This window comes from Antrostomus carolinensis, unplaced genomic scaffold (assembly GCF_000700745.2).
Source record: "Antrostomus carolinensis isolate BGI_N321 unplaced genomic scaffold, ASM70074v2 scaffold38229, whole genome shotgun sequence".
NCBI lineage: Eukaryota > Metazoa > Chordata > Aves > Caprimulgiformes > Caprimulgidae > Antrostomus > Antrostomus carolinensis.
The window spans coordinates 2,401-21,498 of record NW_010338577.1 but is presented as its reverse complement, the minus strand read 5'-3'; the positions used below and the strand labels follow the sequence as shown (position 1 = coordinate 21,498).

Here is a 19,098-nt window from a genome sequence, read left to right as displayed (position 1 = left end):
TGTCTAGGTGAGCTCTGATACCTGAGCAAAGTGAAGGGCTTTTCTCTTGAATGGCACTTCTGATCTCTCACGCTGTTTTTCCAAAGCCCAAAGGTGTTTTCAGTCTGGGCTGTGTTTTAAATCCATAATCGTCTATCAGGGTGGTGATGATGATAGGAATGAACTTAGGTAGACTGCTTGCTTACTTACTCCATTTCTCATTTCTTCTTAGGCACAGGCAGAGGCAAAAAGAGAACATGAAGGAGCAGTACAGCTTCTAGAGGTAAGACAGAAGAAAACAAGATGGATTAGTGGCTGCAGATTTGGTATCTTTTGTTCTTAATTTCAGCTTTCTTGATGCCCTGGGTTTTGTTGGTTCTTCAGCAGAATGCTTTAATGTCTTGATCGGATGCAACATGTTGGTGCTGTGAACAAGAATTGATTGTGCTGGCAGAGTAGTCTCTGGGGTCAAAGTTTTTGGGGATTGAATCCTGGCCTGCTCAGTCCTCAGATAGGTTCCTTAATTCAGATTCTGTCCAACAACTCTTTCAGGGATGCATTAACTAACCAACCTCAGATCTACCAGCTCCCTTTTACAGGATCATCTACAGGGAGGAAGAATACTTGTGTCCATGGGATTTGAAATTCTTTTGTGTATATGTGCTCTGTGTTTTTTATTAGGGGGAAAAAAAGGAGGAATATGACCTTTGCCTGAGTGTAACGAGTGATGAAGTTTGAGGCAGGTGCCCTTTACTAGGCTGGGACCAGCTGTGTGAGTGCTCTGACATCTTTGCTGGCAGACAGCTTAGTGGTGCAGCCTGGCAGATGTGATGAGCACTGGTTTGGTTTTGATTTGCATTATCTCAGTGTTTACCAGGATGACTTTGGAGAAAACCTTGGCAAAGCACCACCCCCAGGACCCTGATGTGGTGCTTTAGTGGCTGACAGACAGTTGGGTTGGGTGTGATGGCAAATGGGGCAGGTTCTGCTCTCAGTCCACTGAGGTTTTCTGAGGCCTAAAACATCTGAGGCCGAGCAGAATGCCTCACTGTGCAACACCTGGACAGGGAGATGTCACGCTAAGGAGGCCGTGGCCCTGTCTGTAGTGGTGACAAACATTCAGAGCTGGCAGGCTGAATTGCCTGTGCCACTGCTGTGCAGCAGCTCTGTGGCTGTTAGGGGCCCAGGAGAGTTGAGAGGGATGATGAATGTCCTTGATGGAGGAGATTGCTCCATGGCTGCAAACAGCACCTCCTTTGAAGGGGCCCTGAGTTGTTTCTGAACTGGAGAGCCCAAGAGTGCTGGGCTCCTACTGAATGGGATGGAAATTGTTGCAGACTGGGTGAATATTGTAGGGTAGTGACATTATATATTGCCCCATTGCCATGTCCTTTCTGGGACACCTGCTTTTGGCTGCAGAGACAGGATCAGAGCTGATCCAGGGGCTGCTCTTGTGTCAGTTGGTGTTTAGCTGGCTTCTTAGCAGCATTTAAGGGAAGGGAGGTTTGACGTTTGCCAAATGTTTTCTGAACTAATTCATTGAAGGAATGAAGAAGCGACTTAGGTTTAAACTAGACATCTACTTGTGCAAAGGAAGACAGGGACAGTCATTTTGTTCTGTGTTTGAGAGGCTGCAAGGTCGTGTTCTTCTGCGAGGACCTCATCTGTTAAATATTCTTGCTTTCATCTTACTGGTACAGAGATGCTTTATGAGTCAGTGACACCAAGTGGACCAAAGAAAGAGAAGTTGTCATTAGAAGGTAGTTTAATGTGGAGCATCGGTTGTTTAAATGACTTAACTATAATCTTAGTGATTCCAGAACATCAGTGTAGGGCAAAATTAGGAGGTTTGGGCTGCCTGCACTGCATATTGTCATTTTTACTTGTGTTTTGATTGCTTTTTGGTGTAATATTGAAGGATGAATGTGGTGTGTTTCCCTGTTGGAAGAGTTCAGTCACATGGTTGTTATAAGTGGAGTCTCTCCTTGGAAATGTTCAAAACTCAACTAGACAAAGCTCTTGGCAACCTGCTGTAGCTGACCCTGCTTTGAGCTGAGGGAGTTGGACTAGGTGATCACCAGAGCTGCCGTCCAGCCTCAGCTGTCCTGCAGTGCTGGGGGTGGGTAGGGGTATGGGATGGTTTCTGTGTGCAGAAATGCCATGGATAGAAGGACTGTCTCAGCTTCCAAAGAAAACTTTGAGGGTTCTGGTCATGGGAATGAAGGATTTCAGTAGTGGTTCCAAACTACATGAGACAAGATTCTCAACTGCCTTTGGCACTGCGTAGAATCCGGGAAACCCAGGAATCCAGTATAGAATTTTATTAGGAAATACAGTGAACAGAGCTCAACTTGGCATGTTTTCCCTGACCTAGGAGCAAGGTGCATGACTGAGCAGGCTGTTAGTTGCTTGAAATCATGTCAAAGCCAGATTCTGAGCTGTGCCTCCATTCCCAGCACTCCTTGTTCTCAGACCTGAGGAAAGCTCTGGACACAAAGTGGCCATTCCCTTGATTTTATGGGTGGTTGCAATGTGCTGGGAAAAGGGGGCTTGAAATTTAGCACTGACACTCAAAGCACATTGTGATTTGGAGGCCCTCAAAAAGCCCATGGTTATTCATGCATTTCGTATGTGGGATTTGGCTTTTGTTCAGCAAGCAGATGCTTCTGGGAATGAGGTGGGAATCTCAGTATGGAACAAGGCCGACACTGTAAGTCAGTGAGAAAACAGTTTCATTCAAACTGAGGGCTGGGTTATCTTTGGCAGGTTGTTGGGTTTTGGCTAGTGTAACTGCTGATGTGGTTTTATATCTCTTTTTGCTTTTCTTCTTGCTACCAGAGTGCTTTGGATTGCATGCAGGTACTGCTATAATTCTGTCAAATAGGACATTTTGCTCCTCTGTCCTGACTTAGACAGTTGCTTGATGTTTTTGTTTTAACTGTACTATGGAAAAGATTGCAAGAGTGTCACCTCCAAGGAATAAATGTAATGAAAGGAGCTCCCACTATGAATTTGATGGAGCAGCTGCTTTTCTGTTTAAATGCTTTGCTTTCTTGAGCAATTAGAAGCAGGAGCTTTATTTTTTTTGTAATTTCCAGACTTTTAGAATTTTCCAGCTGTGTACCTTCTCCATGTGTCACACACATTTAAAGGGCTTTTGGGAACTACTTGCAGTCCAGAGGTGAAGTGTTTCCTTCCAAACCGAACAGCAGTGGCGATATCATTGTAAATGAAAGTGTCATGGAGAAGACACTTTGCAGCCAGACAGGTCCTGTTGGCTTTGTAATTGATTGGAAGATGGGAAGCAGGGATTGTGAAGAATAGTTTTCCCAGAAGAGGTGGTAACTAATGAAGTTCTAGTCTGGGAGCTGTGCTAGCTGCCTTATGCACAATTGATTTATAAAGAAGGTTTATATGGAAGTGATGAGGTTTGTAACTGATGGAAAACTCCTTCCAACAGTCACCTGCAGATCTGACTGCAAAGAGCTGTGAGAAGATCTCATGGGGAGGTTAAATGCCAGGTAACACCACCTGTGCAGGAGCAGCAGCTGTGACTGACCACGCACAGTGGTGGGCTCTGAATTACCTGTTGTGGTAGGAAATGCAGTGTTTGTGGTGGGGTGGTTTTTTTTTTTTTAAATGTAGCCCTAATTGGGTCAAAAAGGCAAGGACAGTGTCAGGAACTTTTAGGAAAGGAATTGGGAACAGCCCAAGGACATTAGCAGGGTTTGCCTACAACCTGTAGAGCTAGCACCCACATCTGTGTGGAGTTATGGATGTTCCTTTAGTGTTAGCCCTGCTTTGAGCAGGAGTTTGGACTGCAGACCTGTAGAGTTGCCTTCTAGCAAAATTGTGATTCTCTGATCTCAAAAACCTATAGCAGAAGGTATGGAGAAAGGTATCAAGGGACATCTGGATGAGAAATGTCATCTGTAGAAGTGTACTAGAGCAGCCAAGAAGGAGAGTGTCTCTGAGCTGGTGGTGGTTGGGTCTAGCTTGGTGTGGAAAATTAGAGTAAGTTCCTGAATTGGTGGTTAAACTGACCCCACCAAGCTTGCTTCCTGCTCTTGCAGCCTCTTCTGGTAATCATGCTACTCAATCCCAGATGGTGTGAGGCTCCTTTTTCTCCCCATTTTGGGTTGGGCACAGACACAAAAGTGTCCTGTCTCTTCTGTGTCTGGGGCTTGGTTCCTGCTGGTTCCCTGAAGCTCCTGACTGTGTCCTTAGGCTCCTCTTCCTTCTCCCTCTGCCTCCCAGCACTGCCCTGGAAACCTGCTGCTTGCCCAGCTGTGTGTGAACCTCTGCAAGTAGTGCACTAGAAGTATGTGTAGGATGTGGCAGTAATACTTAAGGGATGTTTATATGTTGTTTTGAATAACACAAGATCTGGAAGACACCTGACTAATTAGGTATCTCAGAATTAAACTGTGGATTATCCAGGCTACTGGCTTGGCCACCAGTATAAATGGATTTAAACTGTGATTAGTAATTGTACAGAACCAAGGTAGTGTTACGATGCTATTAAACAGAATATCCAGATGCAGCTGCTGGCTCAGGTCTCCAGACAAGATGGGAAGATCCTCTCTGGTGCTGCAGTCGTTCTGTACCTGTCTGTTGTTGTAGACTGTGTCCCAAAGTGGCATCGGGGACAGATGCTGGTCTAGAGGAAGCCCTGCTTTGATCGAGTGCAACTGTTCTTACTGTTCCTGGTTTCTTTTCTCTATGAACACGTATTTTATAGGGGAGAAGCATTTATGTGAAAATCTCAACTGTAAGTAAATTCAAACACTCAGGATTGCAGAGGAATCCTGCACAACGTGACGTAGTGAACGAGGAGTTGACTCTGAGAAAGTGGAGCATGTAGACACTGCTGGAAGTTGCTCATGGCACCTGATATTCTCTTTCAGTTCAGAGACAGTTGCTTCTTGCCAGACTTCAGAGACTTCACCAGGCTTCTTTTAAAGACTGAGAGTGCCTAGCTAGTTGGGAAGGAAACAAGTGATGAACTGACATGTTTTAAACAGATATGTCACAATAAAATAAAAAAACATGCGCCCTCGTAAATTGGGGTGGGCCAGGAAGATTTTGTCTTACTCTGAGACCAGAAAGAAAGCTTTTTCCAGGTCAGATGTGTTATTTTTAGAGCTGCCTAAAAACCAGACTTTCTGTCTCACATAATATTTCAAAGCATGATTTACTTTCTGAGTTGGAAGGAGGAAAAGACACTTCACAAACATTTTGTAGAATGGAGAATTTTGAAGAGCGCAATGCAGTCGTGTTTTGATGCATCTTGCCTACACCAAATGATGAGATGACTGACTGCAAAGCCTGGTGTGATCTCAGCCCAAAGAGAAGAGAGGAAACAAATGCCACCTCTTGCAAGGCAGAGCCTGTACTGCAGCCAGGTGCCCTAATGCCAAATTAAATATTGTCTGTATTAAGTCAGTTGAAGAACTGCTGGTTGGGTTCTATATTCCCATCCAGCAGTGGTGCTTTTTGTTTACCTGAAGGCATCAGCAGAGTCTACACAGGAGATCTCTCTAGGAAGCCAGAGTAAACTGTTGTATGGTGGAAGAGTGAGAAGAGGGAAAGGAGCAGTTGCATTCTCCTGGGAATTGATAACGCTCACAACCAGGGGGGATGTGGGGATGGATGTGTAAGGACAGCCAGGACTCAGCAGTATTTTTTAAGGGGAAGATCTAGAGATGGTAGGAAGAGAATACTAGAAAACACAAATGGTTCTCCAGTAGGAAAGTGTCCGTTCCTCTCCATAGTCTTTCCCCAGGGCTCCTCTGTATCTCATCTTGCTGAGATGTGGCTTTCTTGTACTCAGCATGCGTTTTCCTGGAGCAAGTCATCCCTGTAGGACCTGGTGGCAAAGTGTGTGGGCTGCCCACATCAAAGAAATGTTGTGCAGCACAAGCCAGGGTGCTGATGCCCTCTGCCCTTCCTAGTGCCTGGAAGAGCCAAGATCTGGAGGGACAATCAAGAGTCCTGCCCAGAATGGTGGGGAGGCCGGGGTAAGGTTTTGGGAGCTTGCTGGAGACTGGAGTGATGGATGAGGTAGAACACTGGGCAAGCACTTCTTCTTGGAGAGGTGATTTTAATGCTCCAATAAACATGCAAAATCTTTTCAGTCTTTTTCTTTTCACTTTTTATTTATCTTTAACTTATCTCATCTGGTTTTGTGCAGGGCTTGGATTGGATGTTGAAGTTCAAACCCAGCATTTCAGGGATAATTCCTAATTGAGCTTACAGTCAGTCTCCTCAGAGATGATGAGTCTTGGGTTTTCAAAGATACTGTAGGTGTGGAGCTGCCGGTTCCTAATGACCGTTCCTGGGCAGGGCACCCCTCTAGGTTCTTGGACTCTGAGACCCATTGAAAAGATACAGCAAAGGCAAATGCTCTTTGGTGGGTTTGGTATGGGTTTGTGCCTCATCTCGTGTCTCTCCTGTCAGGCCCGGGTGAAAGATCTAGAAGACCAGTGTCGCAGTCAAACAGAGCAGTTCAGCCTCCTGTCTCAGGAACTCAAACAATTCCGGCTTCAAACAGGAAAAATTGACCTTCTCACCTCTACGCTGGTGACTGCTGAGCTTCCTCTTGCTCTGTGCAGCTCTACCCCACAGCCCCAGTGGGAGAAAGGTAATTCGCTGGAGATGCCTGCATGTGTTTTGACAAATGAGATGTTATTTGTGGAAATGGAAAGGTGTAAAGACAACAATGCAGATTTTTAGTTAACTTTTGAGATCCCTGTCTCCTGTAAATACCTTTGGTTCATTTTGTAGTCATAAAGAACTTGGCATTTCTCTGACCGAAGAGAGCCCAGTTTGTTGCACTGTTAAATGAATCAGTTCTAGAGACTTGAGCTGCTGTAAAGGGTTTTTGCTCGCTGCTGATCCTGTATTCTGCCTGTGGCTAAAAGTAATGGGCAGATTATTTTGTTGCAGAATCGACCGTTCCTGCTTTGCTCGCTCACCAGAGCACAAAGAAGGTTCAGAATGAAGAGACTAATGAGTTGGAGTCATCCCAGCGGGTGCCTGATGCCACAGTTAGCTCTCCAGTTGCTGCTACCAGTTCTCAGAAACAAACCAAGAAAGTGGAATCTCAGTCAAACTCTTCAAAATCGGAATCCATGCAGAACAGTCCCAAATCCTGCCCAACTCCAGAGGTCAGTAGGGGAGTCCCCTCTGTGGCCTGTGCTTTCTAGCCACAAGGGAATAAATGGATTCCTGAGAGCACCAGTAATGTTTCATTCCTTCCCTCCTGGTGCCTGAAGAAAACAGGAAAAACAAGAGAAAAGCTGTAGGAAAAATTCAGAAGGCCTTGGATGCCCATGTAATGCTCATTTGAACATATTGCTGTGCTCCAGGAAGGAAACAACTGCTAGACAGAGTGCTGGGAGTTTGGAGGAGTGGGGTGGGGAGGGCGATTGGTGGGAAGTGCGGGGAAAAAACCTTTGCTAAGCTTTCTTTTGACATCTCAGCCACTCTTTACCACACAAACACTATAAACTGTCATTTTTAGCATGCTGAGGAACTGTGCCCAGACTATTTTTGGCCTTGAGCTGTGGATGAGGGGCTCAAACTTCTATGCTGGTGCTTTTACGTATTAAAATTGTACTTGCTGAAAGAAGCCATGAAAAGATGCCGAGTTTGTTCTAGCAGAGGGATGAAATTAACAGGCATTGCTTGTTTATGTCACCAGGATCTCATAGGTGGTTGTTGCTTCTCCTCCCCAGGAGCTCTTTGTACTATTGTAGGGTTCATTTAAGCAGTCTTGCACAATCAATTGATGTGACAGTTTAGGGTAAAGTAGTGCTGTGAGTGGGGCTGGGTGTGGTGGCATAGGAGGCAGCTTTTGCTCTGTTGGTCCACTGATGTTTCCTGGGTGCTGAAATCCTGGAGGCCATGTCGAGTGCCTCATTGTACATGTGGAAGACACTGAAGTCTTGAGCTGCTGAGGCCAGGGCCCTAACGAAGTGGGTGCTGCTGTGGCAGGCAGCGCTCACCACTGTGTAAGAACTCTGAGAAGCTGTTGTGTTCAGTGACAAAGTGAAAGTCAGACCTGGAGAAGAACAGGTATGTGACTACTATCAATCCCCTAGAGGGAGAAATTACTATTTTTTAGTGCAAGATGGAGCTTGGAAGCCACGTTGTGTCCATGGAGAGATAAGGGCAGAGTGCCTAGAGAGGTCAGTGTGGGATTCTTGGAGAAGAGCCAGCATGTAGAACATTTCCCTTTGCAACATGTGGTTATGGCAGCACTCCAGAGTGTGAGCCAGGCTACTGAAAGCTGCTCCATTTGGGTCTACTTTTGAGTGATACATGTAAGTACAGGTGGTTGTTATCCTAGGACATGATGCAAGATTGCATTACAAGGAGTAGACTACCATGAAAAGGTGCTCTGAATTCTTTCAAAAGAGATTAACTTTGGCAGTTCATACACTAGAAAAAATACTTTGTATTGTGGTGCCTGTGATGGGTCTTCATCACAGATACGTTTGCACATTGGCCTTGAGGTTTGCTTTAAAAAGGCAGATTGAATTGGTTCATTGGCACCATGTCAGACACACACCAGGGAAGTGCATTTCCTCAAAAAGTATGGTTGCATAACTCATTGCCACTGGATGTCCAGTTCCAGGATGTCAGTGGGCTCACAAAGACCTGAGACAAATTTCTCAAAGATGCTTCTGCCAGTAGCTACCAAATGCATTCGGGGTGCAGCCTCCAGCTTAGGAAGTAGCTGATTGCTAGAAAGTGAGAGGCTGTACGAGGAAGATGAGCTTCATGTTTGCCTCTTTCTTATACACTTTCATTCAGCATGTGCTGGTGGCTGTTATCAGAGCCAGCTCTTTGGACTAGATGGCCCCACAAGCTCCAGCCAACGCTCTGTCTAATGTTCTGGAAGTACATAAACTGTATATTGAAGTATTTACAGGTGCTGGAGGGGAACTGCCTGGACAAAGGTGCTTAGAGACTTGAGACATCTAATAGAGCTATCAGGTCTCCTTTGTTCAGATTACCATTTATATTGCACACAGGAACAACTGCCACTTAGAGGCAGCAAGAAAAAAATGTACTGAGTTATGGACATGTAGGGTGGAAGGGGCCTCCAGGGTCTCTAGTCCAATCTCCTACTCCAGGGAGACTGTCACCAACACTGGATCAGTGTGGCTGTGGCTTTGTCTAGCTGAGGCTCTTAAGTTCTTCAAGAATGGAGCCCTCAGTGGGACCTTGTCCCAGGGCTGCATCACCCACCTGGGCAAGGAGTTTTTCCTAATGTCTGACTGGAACCTCTGAAGCTGCAACTTGGAGCTGTTGCCTCTTATTACTACTTCATCACCTTAAAAGTCATTCTTCCAGCTGGTCCTTAGCCCAGTGGCCAGACGTGAGCTTAGAGGACTTGTTCACTGATGCTCAAACCCTTGGAATGTTCCTTTACTCTGATTTGGGCCGTATCTTATCTTTCATCTTTGATGTTTTTAGGTGGACACTGCAAGTGAAATGGAAGAACTGGATGTTGACAGCATCTCTCTAATGCCAGAGCCAGGCAGCCAAGGCCCTGCAAAGCTCCAGGTGTTCTTAGCTCGTTACAGGTACTGGGTCATTTTTTGTGGTCTGTGAGGTTAGACAGGTTATCTCCTAGTTGCCTCCTTCACACTCTTTTCTGGGATCCACCACTCTTAGGGGTGGATATTAGGTTAGACCATGTATCTCATTCCTGCATGGGATTTTTTGAGACCTGTGATTTCCTGCACAAGCAGATCTGATGTGCTTAGCTTAACAAAAACGTAGTAACCTCATTAGTTTTTCAGTGAACAGCGGTGTGTGAAACTTTTTTTTTTTTAATATCATATTGGATAGAAAGTTGAGTTTGAATTGGCACATTCCTTGAAATGTCTGCTTTTTCTAGAATAGTCCAAGAAATTTTCTCCAAGGAATCTTATTCAAACAATTAAGAAATTTTCAGCTCACAGAGAGGATAGCATTGCTTTGGCATGTTAAAATCACTTTTAAAGACTAAAAAGCAGGAATTGACAGTAGGTGTTTGCAAAGATAAAGGTTTTTCATGAGGCATTTTCCTGTGATAGGCCCTCTGATTACCTTGAGGATCACTGGGGTAGGCAGGTCAGAACTACCTGGAGGCCTAATCCTGTCACCAGTGTATTTATCAGTTTCATGCTACCGAAGCTTTTGGACTGCTGCTTAAAATGGGGAGTTACAGCACTGAGAGTTTTATAACTTGGATCCTGAGGGCTGGATAATTATAAAGAAGAAAAACAGAAATCTTTTTGTCACTGATGTCACATTCTTTTTGCACAGATCAGCTCATTCTTAGGGTTTAAAACGTGGAAATTCTGAGATTCTGTGTTGTGCTTAATCCATGACAGTCATATGGCAAGTAAAGTGTACCTTACAAGTTCTGGGCATTGTTGATACTTTTTTTGGTCAAAACTATTAATTCCATGAAATGTAGAGAGCTATCTGCATTAAATAGTTGAGGGTGCAGGTGAATTTAAGGATGTCTATTTCAGAAATGCAGAGTCCTACAGCTTATTACTTGGTACACTCAGAAACGCAGTAGGCACTCGGGTAATTCACATCTTTTTAAAAAAACTTAAATCTTGAGTCATTCTGAACTGTTCCTTTGGATGTCACATCTGTTCTGCTCCTCAGAAAATATTCCTAGCTGCTGTTTGGACATGGAGCAGTAAGTTATTAGTTATATATAAAGCCATAAACTAGAGTCTTGGACTTTGTCTGTGGAATTTGCTGCTTGCAAAAAATGGATGCAGTCCTAGTGAGTTGTAAACTGATCTAACATCACAGCTTGGATGTGTTGCTGTGAAAGTTCCTATACAAAGTAAGCCTTCGTATTGTAAATATTTCAGCTACAATCCTTTTGATGGACCTAATGAAAATCCAGAGGCAGAGCTTCCACTGACTGCTGGAGAATATATTTATGTCTATGGAGACATGGATGAAGATGGCTTCTTTGAAGGTGTGTTTTAGTAAAATGAAATGTGTCTGGAGTGCTGTGGAGTGTTGATCTCTTAAAAAAAAAACAAAACAAAAAAACCAAAAACCCCCCCACCAAACAACAACAAAAACCCCCAACAACAACAAAAAACCAACCCAAAACCAAAACAAGAGAGGAATTTAGTTGAATCCTGAAACTTGAGTCCATCTTGAAACCTCAAGATGAAGGTTTTCTTGCCCAAAGTTAGTTTGTTAGAGGGAAGAGCAGATTCTGTTGGAAAAAGGTTTGTTTATGTCATGATTAAATTAAAGTGTAAAACATGAAATCCTGGTCTAGTGATTTCACTGGGAGTTTTGCCACTGCTTTCAGCAGAGCTCCAGCTTTCATCCCCATATGGTTCCTCCCTAGTCATGGAGAGGAATGTGTTCAGCCCTGGGCACCTCTCCATATGGTCTGTTTCCCTCTTCCCAGTGACTGTGCAGTGAGCCAGAGGCTGTAGGCAGCTGATGGTCTCGGTTACCTCTTGCTCTTCTGGCAGTGTAAGGTACAAGATAAGCAGCCCGAGCTACAGTTTTTATCCTGTTTGGTGTCATAAAGTGTGTTTCTGTTTTGGCACCTTTGAAAACATGATCGTGGTTGACTAATAGGCAGATGGAATTGAAACCAAGAAATGTGGGCTGTAAATTTGTAATGAAGTTTTTGTGGAGCTGATTTACTGAACAGGATGAAGGATCCTAATGTCCTGAGGCGCTTTGCAAGAGCTGAGGCAATTGCATGCCATGTTGCACTGCTTGCTCTTTGTTCTGGCGCTTTCTTTCTTTCTATTTCCAAGCTTCTCATGTGTTTGTTTGTTTGTTTATTGTTTAAAGAATAAAAAGGTTATTCTTTACTAACATTTTCTGCTTTCCCTGCTTTCAATTGATTTGCTGTAGGTAGAGCTTGAAAGGGGAAAGTAAGTGCAATCCCTACTCATTGCTCCTTTGACTGTGATTTGATGGTTCTTGCACGTACCAAGAGTGCTGTGGTATCAGTCATCCCCATGGGTCCTTTTGGGACATCTTTATTGCAGAAGCTAGCATAACAAAACTAGGAGGGAACTAAAAAGAAGGCTAGAGCTGAATACAAAGCTGGAAAGATGGACTTTCTTGAGGAAGTACCACAAAACCCCAATCTGTATGGCTGGGAGAAGATGTAAAATCATCCATCTGCATAGTTTGGGAAGGCTAGAAAAAGACACTTAAGTTAGTGAAGGAGTGGTGATGAGGAACAATAGGATAATGAAGAGGAAAAACCATTAAGCTCATTACACAAAACAACCTTCTAGTTAGTTGTCTCTGGACTGTGTGGAGCAGTGAGTCCTCTCACTGCAGCCTTTAGGACCTGACTAGGGAAGCCCTCGTAAGTGCAGGACAATTTACCAGGAATAACCTCACAGAGGTTTTTCTTTTTTTCATTCCTGACTGCAGTGCAGTTATGACCTAGTGTAGGTGTTGTCACCTTGTCTTCACAGATGGGCTGGAAGGCTGAACGGTAGGTGCAGTGGTAACAGGTTTCCTGTTTTTTGTTTAGGGGAGCTGATGGATGGCCGGCGAGGGCTGGTCCCCTCCAATTTTGTTGAGCGAGTTTCAGATGATGACCTCATGACGTTTCTGCCTTCGGAGCCGAATGATCTCACCCATAGCTCATACCAGGAGAAAAGTTTTGTCAGTGCAAGCACCAGCAGTGGAGATAAGAGTGATTTCTCCATTGAAGAGAGTAGCATCAGTCCATTGACCAGTAGAGCAGAAGGAGACCAGGAGGAACCTGTTAGTCATACAGCAGTGCCTTACCCAAGAAAATTGACTTTGATCAAGCAGCTTGCCAGAAGCATAGTTGTAGGCTGGGAACCACCACTTTTGCCAGCTGGCTGCCCAGACGTACAAAGCTACAACATCTACGTGGATGAAGAGCTACGTCAAAATGTGAAGAGTGGCTTTCAGACCAAAGCAGTGATTGAAAAGCTGGATTTAAAGACAAAGGCTTACCGTGTATCCGTGCAGACTGTGACAGAGCAAGGCAGTTCTGATAAACTGCGATGCACTTTCTTTGTGGGGCAAGATTTTTGTGTGGCACCAACTATGCTGAAAGTCAGAAGCATCACTGCCACGTCAGCAGAGGTCATGTGGCTTCCCTGCAACAGCAATTACAACCACGCGGTGTATCTCAATGGGGAGGAATGTGACGTAACCAAACCCGGGGTCTACTGGTACACCTTCCACAACCTGCAGCCCAGCACTCAGTATGTTGCCAAGCTGGAGGCCCGGCCCTTGAAAACACCTTGGGAAGAGGTCCCAGAGGGGCAGGAGCAGAACTCAGCTGTGATACACTTCACTACCCCACTAGCAGGTATCAGAGCAGTCATGCCCATTCCCGCTGTGCATGGAGTGCTTGGAGCATTGCGCTCTGTCATTACTTTGCTATGAAGCCTTGGGGTGAAGGGGAGCAAGATTTATTAGATCCCAAAGCCTGAAATGCTGTACTGTTCTGTCTTAATATTTTTCTTCCTTCATTTTAAAAATGGATGATTTTTTTTTGTTTTCATTTGCTTTGGGAAGACATCCCCTTTGCTAATCTGAGCAGTGTGTGCTTCTCAGGGCATGGAAGATGTGGTTTGCCATGACCTTGCTCTAAGGGTTGCTCCATCTTAGCCTCAGCTACTTATGCAAAGTTCTGTTTTCTGTGCATTAAAGCTTTCAGAGAACAAGGGCATCTTATTTTGTCTGGTTCTGTCTGTCATTTCCCAAGGCTAGCCTGGCTGTTCTGGTACGGTTCTGCAGTGGCAAGTCTAGTGTGGGAGTTTTCTCTTTGATTGTCACCAGGGTTTAGTTTACCTTTATGTTGTAGTCAGGTAAGCAAGAGGAAAATCTGTTTGGTCTCTCACAGGCACGCCTGATGCTCCTTTGGATGTCCAGGTAGAAGCTGGTCCCTCACCAGGTATCCTTGTTATCAGCTGGTTACCTGTCACCATTGATGCCGAAGGATCTTCCAACGGAGTTCGAGTCACCGGTTACGCTGTGTATGCGGACGGGCAGAAGGTATTGTGCTGACACTGTGCCAGGCTGACGTTTGTGCAGATGGGTGGCTGGAGCCTAGTGCTGGGGTAGCAGGCAGTTGCAGAGCCTCGAGACCTGGAAAGCTTGATCCAGTAAGCATGTGGTGAGGAGGCAGTGACAGTCCTTGGCCTGGAAAGGAATTATATCAGAAACAGGACAATGATTGAGCTGTTTGTTTTGACTGATGCACACCAAAAAAGACATCTGTTCAGATTTTTGATGTGGCTTTGGTATAACTAAGCCAGGAGTGTAGCAGAACAGGACAATTAGTGTCAGCGTTCTCTGTCTCACCCTAGGCCCTAGCTTGATCCTTGGGGAAGCAATGAGCTCAATGAGCAATGAGTCCCCAGGGCATGGACAGAGTACAAGTACTGAACCTTGCCACCGCTTGAGGCTCATCTCTGGACAATGAGGAGTGAGGTGTAGTTCTCCAGCCCTTCCTTAAATTAAGGACAGGTAAAGGGACAGGTGTACAAACACCCAAGGGTCCAATATGAATACTGGTGAAGAACCTTCAAGGATATTCTGCATTAAAAGTGGCCTAGGGTGTTCTGCAGATGTGATGTTGTGCCATTGGCCATGGGAGAGGAAAGCCACAGCTGTTTATTGGAGCATAGAGTTAAAACCTGGAGTAGGAGGGGATATGGTCGTTTTATAGAATATCCAGTTTCTCAAATGTTATGGTAACAGTTTCTCTTTACTGTTCATTCTTCCCTGATGTTGTGCAGAAGGGTGAGAATTCTGCACACCTGCTCTCAAAAGCTTTGGAGTCTGTCATTAACTCTGGATTTGGGAACTGTCACTCCCAGACGGGCTGAGGTGTGCGCAATAAATAATTGCTCCCTGGTTTTTTTGCTTGTAGGCAATCGAAGTTACTTCTCCAACAGCTGGGAGTGTCCTGGTGGACTTGTCCCAGCTTCAGATGTTCCAGGTGTGCCGGGAGGTTTCTGTGAGAACGATGTCTCTGTATGGGGAGTCGATGGATTCAGTTCCAGCCCAGATTTCCTCTGTCTTGCTGCGAGCCTCTCACCACTCTTCACCTTCAGATTCTGCTGGTTCTACCGTTTTTACCTCTAGACTGCCCCGTGAGGAACCCAGGGGCTCTCTGCCTGCACACAGCCCACCCTCACACCAAACAGCTGCACTGCTGCTTCGACAAAAAATTCCCACTGATAGCTCAGATGCCAAATTGACTGATCTCTCTTCCAGCCACGACGGCTCAGCGCGGTCTCAGCCAGAGAAAGCCTCTTCACCGCCGCACCTCTCTTCCCCCAGTGCTTCCTTGATGCAGGTTTTAGACTCTTCCCCCCAGGGATCAGATGCAGCACGAGACAAGAAATGCCTGACTGTGCCTCCTCAGCAAGCTGACAGCACAGTGCTCCCCGGTGAGGTCACGGAGCCTGGCCCTTCAAGGGAAGCAGAATTGCAAGGCCTGGGTGGAGGGATGGAGGTGCAGGTAAGCACTTACATCTCCTGCCCAGCACCACATGTGCTGGGAAGTAGAATGGATCGTTTTGGGGAATGGAATGAAATGCCACTGAGCATCTTTCTCTTTCTGTGACACACCGTTGCCTTTGGGCTGTCATCCAGTGGTTGGCAAACCAGCAGGGAGTATTGACTGCTGTTGTGTACCTGGAAGAGCAGATGAAGCTCACCATTTGGTCACATATGTGCAAACAGATCAGGAGTAGAGTCAGGAAAGCAAGAAATCATCAGGGGTAGAAGGTGAAAAGGATGTTCCCACTGATGATGATGTCAGTGTTATTCTGGCATTGCTGTGCTCCCTGACCTGAAGGGGTCTTCTCCAGTCTAGTGGGCTTGCCCAAGGCCGGGTGGGCACTCTAGCATGGTGGAGCACCTTAGTGGACTGCACAGGGAGGCAGCCACATCTGGAGAACTGGCAAGCTGTCACAACATTGGATATTTGGAATCCTGTCAGGTGGGTGAGTGCTTTCAGGGCTTTTTTAGGACAGTGGCTAGTTACTTCTACTCCACTGGACCTAGTCTTCCAGATCATTCTGACCCTTGATATTGGGGACTCAGGGGAGTGCTTCAAACTGTTAAATTCAGCATGACTTTATTAATAGTGGCTGTGTGAGCTTGCAGAGGCTCAGAGTTAGACAAAAGCAGGGAAGACCTCTGATAATTGCTGGAACATCAGCAGCTGTGCAGGCCCAAGACCAAAGGCCAGGTAAATACAAAGAAGAATTGAGATGTCAAGTCCAAAATTTCTATTATTCTTCAACCCCTGGTCATTTGGTGCTCACAGCACCTCAGGTCAGTTGTTGGGATTCACTTGCACACATTTAGATGTCTAGTGTAGATGGCTACTCATGGGTGTGTCGCTTTGCCTCCTTTGTAGTCAGTGGAGCAAAATGGGTGCTTCCAGGATGCAAATCATCCTTCTTGCTTGAGATGTGTGTCTTCACTTGGCTCTCAACAAAGAGAAACAGCGCAGAAGATCCTAGCTGTGAGATGAAACATGAGATCTAGACCTGTCAGGCTTTTGCCTGAGCCCAGGGTACTCGGGCAAAATGAGGCGTTGCAATGTCTAAATCTCCCCAGGAGTCTGATCCTGTAAATATTTTAAAAATGCACTTGTTACATAAGAACAAGGTTGTGCTCTGTTGCAAAGTAGAGTGGAGGCTGCCTTATTTTAGAGTGAGGGTTTAGAGAAAAGGGGTAGTTGGTGAAGGCCCACCTGCCTTATCCTCCTCATTCCTGGGATTCCACTCCTCCATTTCCCAGAGGTTTTCTTAAACATCAGACTGAACTGATTGGAAAACAGACAAAAATTTAAAGTTTCTGTCATCCAACTGGGTGACCTGACCATGAGTCTGGGCAGTTGTGCTCTCTGTGTATATTCTTCTTCATTATTTCCCCTTTTCTCCACAGCTCTTACCAGCTCACAGAAGTGCTGTGGTAACGTCCTCACCTCCAGCTCAAGCTAACCTGCAAGCTGGTTTGTAGGACATTCTTCTGGCAGATGAGAGTGGGAAATAACCTTGTTGTATAGCTTGGAATCTTCTTCTTGCTGCTCTAAAGCTAGTTATTGTCAGTACACTTCTGTGGCTTACCTGAGCCATGTGTGGTGGCCAGAGCTGCAACAGTGGAAAGATCGTGTGTCTACTTACAGTTAATAGCAGAGAGGGGTTGGTTCCAGGGCTGGCCAACCTCCTGTCTGCAAATTGCCTGCCAAAATATGCACATACCAACAGCACAGAATGCTTAGTGTTTGTGTCAGAGAGTTTGGTGTGGTGAGGGCCCCTTTTGGTGCACAAGTATCGCATGATATCTCCCCCAGGTTTCATTCTTTGTGATGACCTTTTTTTGTTGGGTGTTTTTTTGGTTTGTTTCCCAGATGGAGCAATCTGTAACCAAAGAGCCAGAGCTGGAAAGTTCATCTGACAGTAGTCTGAAGATACGTATGGAGACCTGCCAGGCATGTTCTGTGGAAGAGTCACCAAAAGGTCCTGATGCTGAAAGAGAGAAAGAGGCAAAGGAGAAGCACTTGAGCCCAGAACCTCTGCCTTCCCTCAGCCAGGCTGAAGGGACAGAGGGCACCTTCCAAGATACAAGTGCGAGTGGGAGCAGCTGCCAGGAGTTTTTGAGGTTGTCCCCTGGCAAGGAGGTGATGAAAGAAATGTCCAGAGTGAAAAGAGAGGTTTGTTTAACCTTGTTTTAATATCTCTGCCCTTGGAGGGATGGGGTTTGTATTTGACACCCCTGGGTTCTACAATCTGTGCAGTATTGGTCTTCTGCAGGCTATAAAATGTGTCTGGAAGTTCTGTGTGTCTGTGTGTGCGTGTGTACACACGTGGCAATTGCTGTATTAGGTGTGGCACAATTTATTTCCTGCCACACTTTAGCTGTATGTCTACTAGAGGAAGGTAAAATGCTACTGTATTGCTGGAATGGAGTCCCTGGGAGGACTGAGGAAACCTGTTTTGCTTTTCAACAGCAAGAAGAAAAAATGTCTGAAATGGGAAGACGGCAGCTGACCCTTTTTGCTGAGCACAACCGTAGTTCTGACCTTTCAGATATTTTGGAAGAGGAGGAAGAAGATGAACTGTCTTCAGAAGCTCTGGAAGAGAAGAAATGTGACCAGAGAGAGCCGTGTTACGGGGAGAATGGGGAAAAGGTAACTTGTAGCAGAGTAATGCTTGCAGGGAGCGCCAGTGCAGCCATCCCATGTCATCAGCTCATAGGAGGAGGTGCTGGTCTGAGCCCAGTGCTCTCAAGAGTGCTTAGCTAAATTCCTGCCTGCTCTGCTTTTACTCCCAGTGTTATCTTAAGCTAGTAAAAATGCAAGTTCTTTGTGAGAGGGAAGGGTGTTTAAATGTAATGAATGTACCCAGGATTTAATTAATTGGAAAAACATACAATGTAATATGAACTTTAGAACCCAGGGTTAAAAATCCATCCTATTGATCAAGTTCTTAATATAGATACAAACAGTGAACACGCAGGAATCTAAGTCCACCCATCTGTAGATCCTGTACCAAGCCACCTTCCCTCCTAAGGCAAAACAGACATGTAATGGTCTCAGTCCTGCAAGGACTCCTGAATGTGAATAACTTGGTGCAGATTATTTTGTTTAGACCTCAGTGCTCTCTGTAGGGATGGATGCCTCGTAGGAGCGGAGCTGTGGCTTTGCAGTTCAGATGTTGCAAGTGAGGAAATACTGATGGAGCTGAACTGTGAGTGATCATGTGAATTCATGTTACAAGTTCAAACAGTTAAAGCTAGCTAGTGTGTTCTGATGCATCTGTGACAGGTAATGTGCATAACTGCAGGACTGGAAAGTGTTAAATGGTCATACAGATTACAGCAGTTGAGATGAATGAGTGAGGGGAAAGTATTGAGGTTGGATGGTTGAGAAATTAGAAAGATCTGCAGGAAGTGTGATGTGCCTATATGGCAAGAAAGCAACCTCTTTTTTTTTTTTTTTTTTTAATGTGATTGAAAAAAACATCTGTAGTTTGTTGATGCTGACCAGTGTGGCTGCTGGCCTGCAGCACAGATGGGACGCCTCTGGTGAGCATT

The 19,098-nt window shown here is 45.4% G+C and overlaps 1 protein-coding gene across 1 annotated transcript in view; it reads left to right on the top strand.

Moving 5' to 3' along the window:
- Positions 1-18,752, top strand: part of LOC104530854 (peripheral-type benzodiazepine receptor-associated protein 1) — a gene marked incomplete at its 3' end in the record, with an annotated part of 24,101 nt that extends 5,349 nt beyond the window's left edge. The window contains exons 6-17 of the mRNA XM_029086893.1: positions 212-262; positions 2,818-2,838; positions 6,439-6,622; positions 6,928-7,148; positions 9,466-9,575; positions 10,872-10,981; positions 12,530-13,345; positions 13,883-14,034; positions 14,915-15,508; positions 17,414-17,716; positions 18,014-18,193; positions 18,698-18,752. Coding sequence (XP_028942726.1) covers positions 212-262; positions 2,818-2,838; positions 6,439-6,622; positions 6,928-7,148; positions 9,466-9,575; positions 10,872-10,981; positions 12,530-13,345; positions 13,883-14,034; positions 14,915-15,508; positions 17,414-17,716; positions 18,014-18,193; positions 18,698-18,752 — 2,797 coding nt within the window. The remainder of the gene's footprint in view (positions 1-211; positions 263-2,817; positions 2,839-6,438; positions 6,623-6,927; positions 7,149-9,465; positions 9,576-10,871; positions 10,982-12,529; positions 13,346-13,882; positions 14,035-14,914; positions 15,509-17,413; positions 17,717-18,013; positions 18,194-18,697) is intronic.
- Positions 18,753-19,098: the final 346 nt, after the last annotated feature.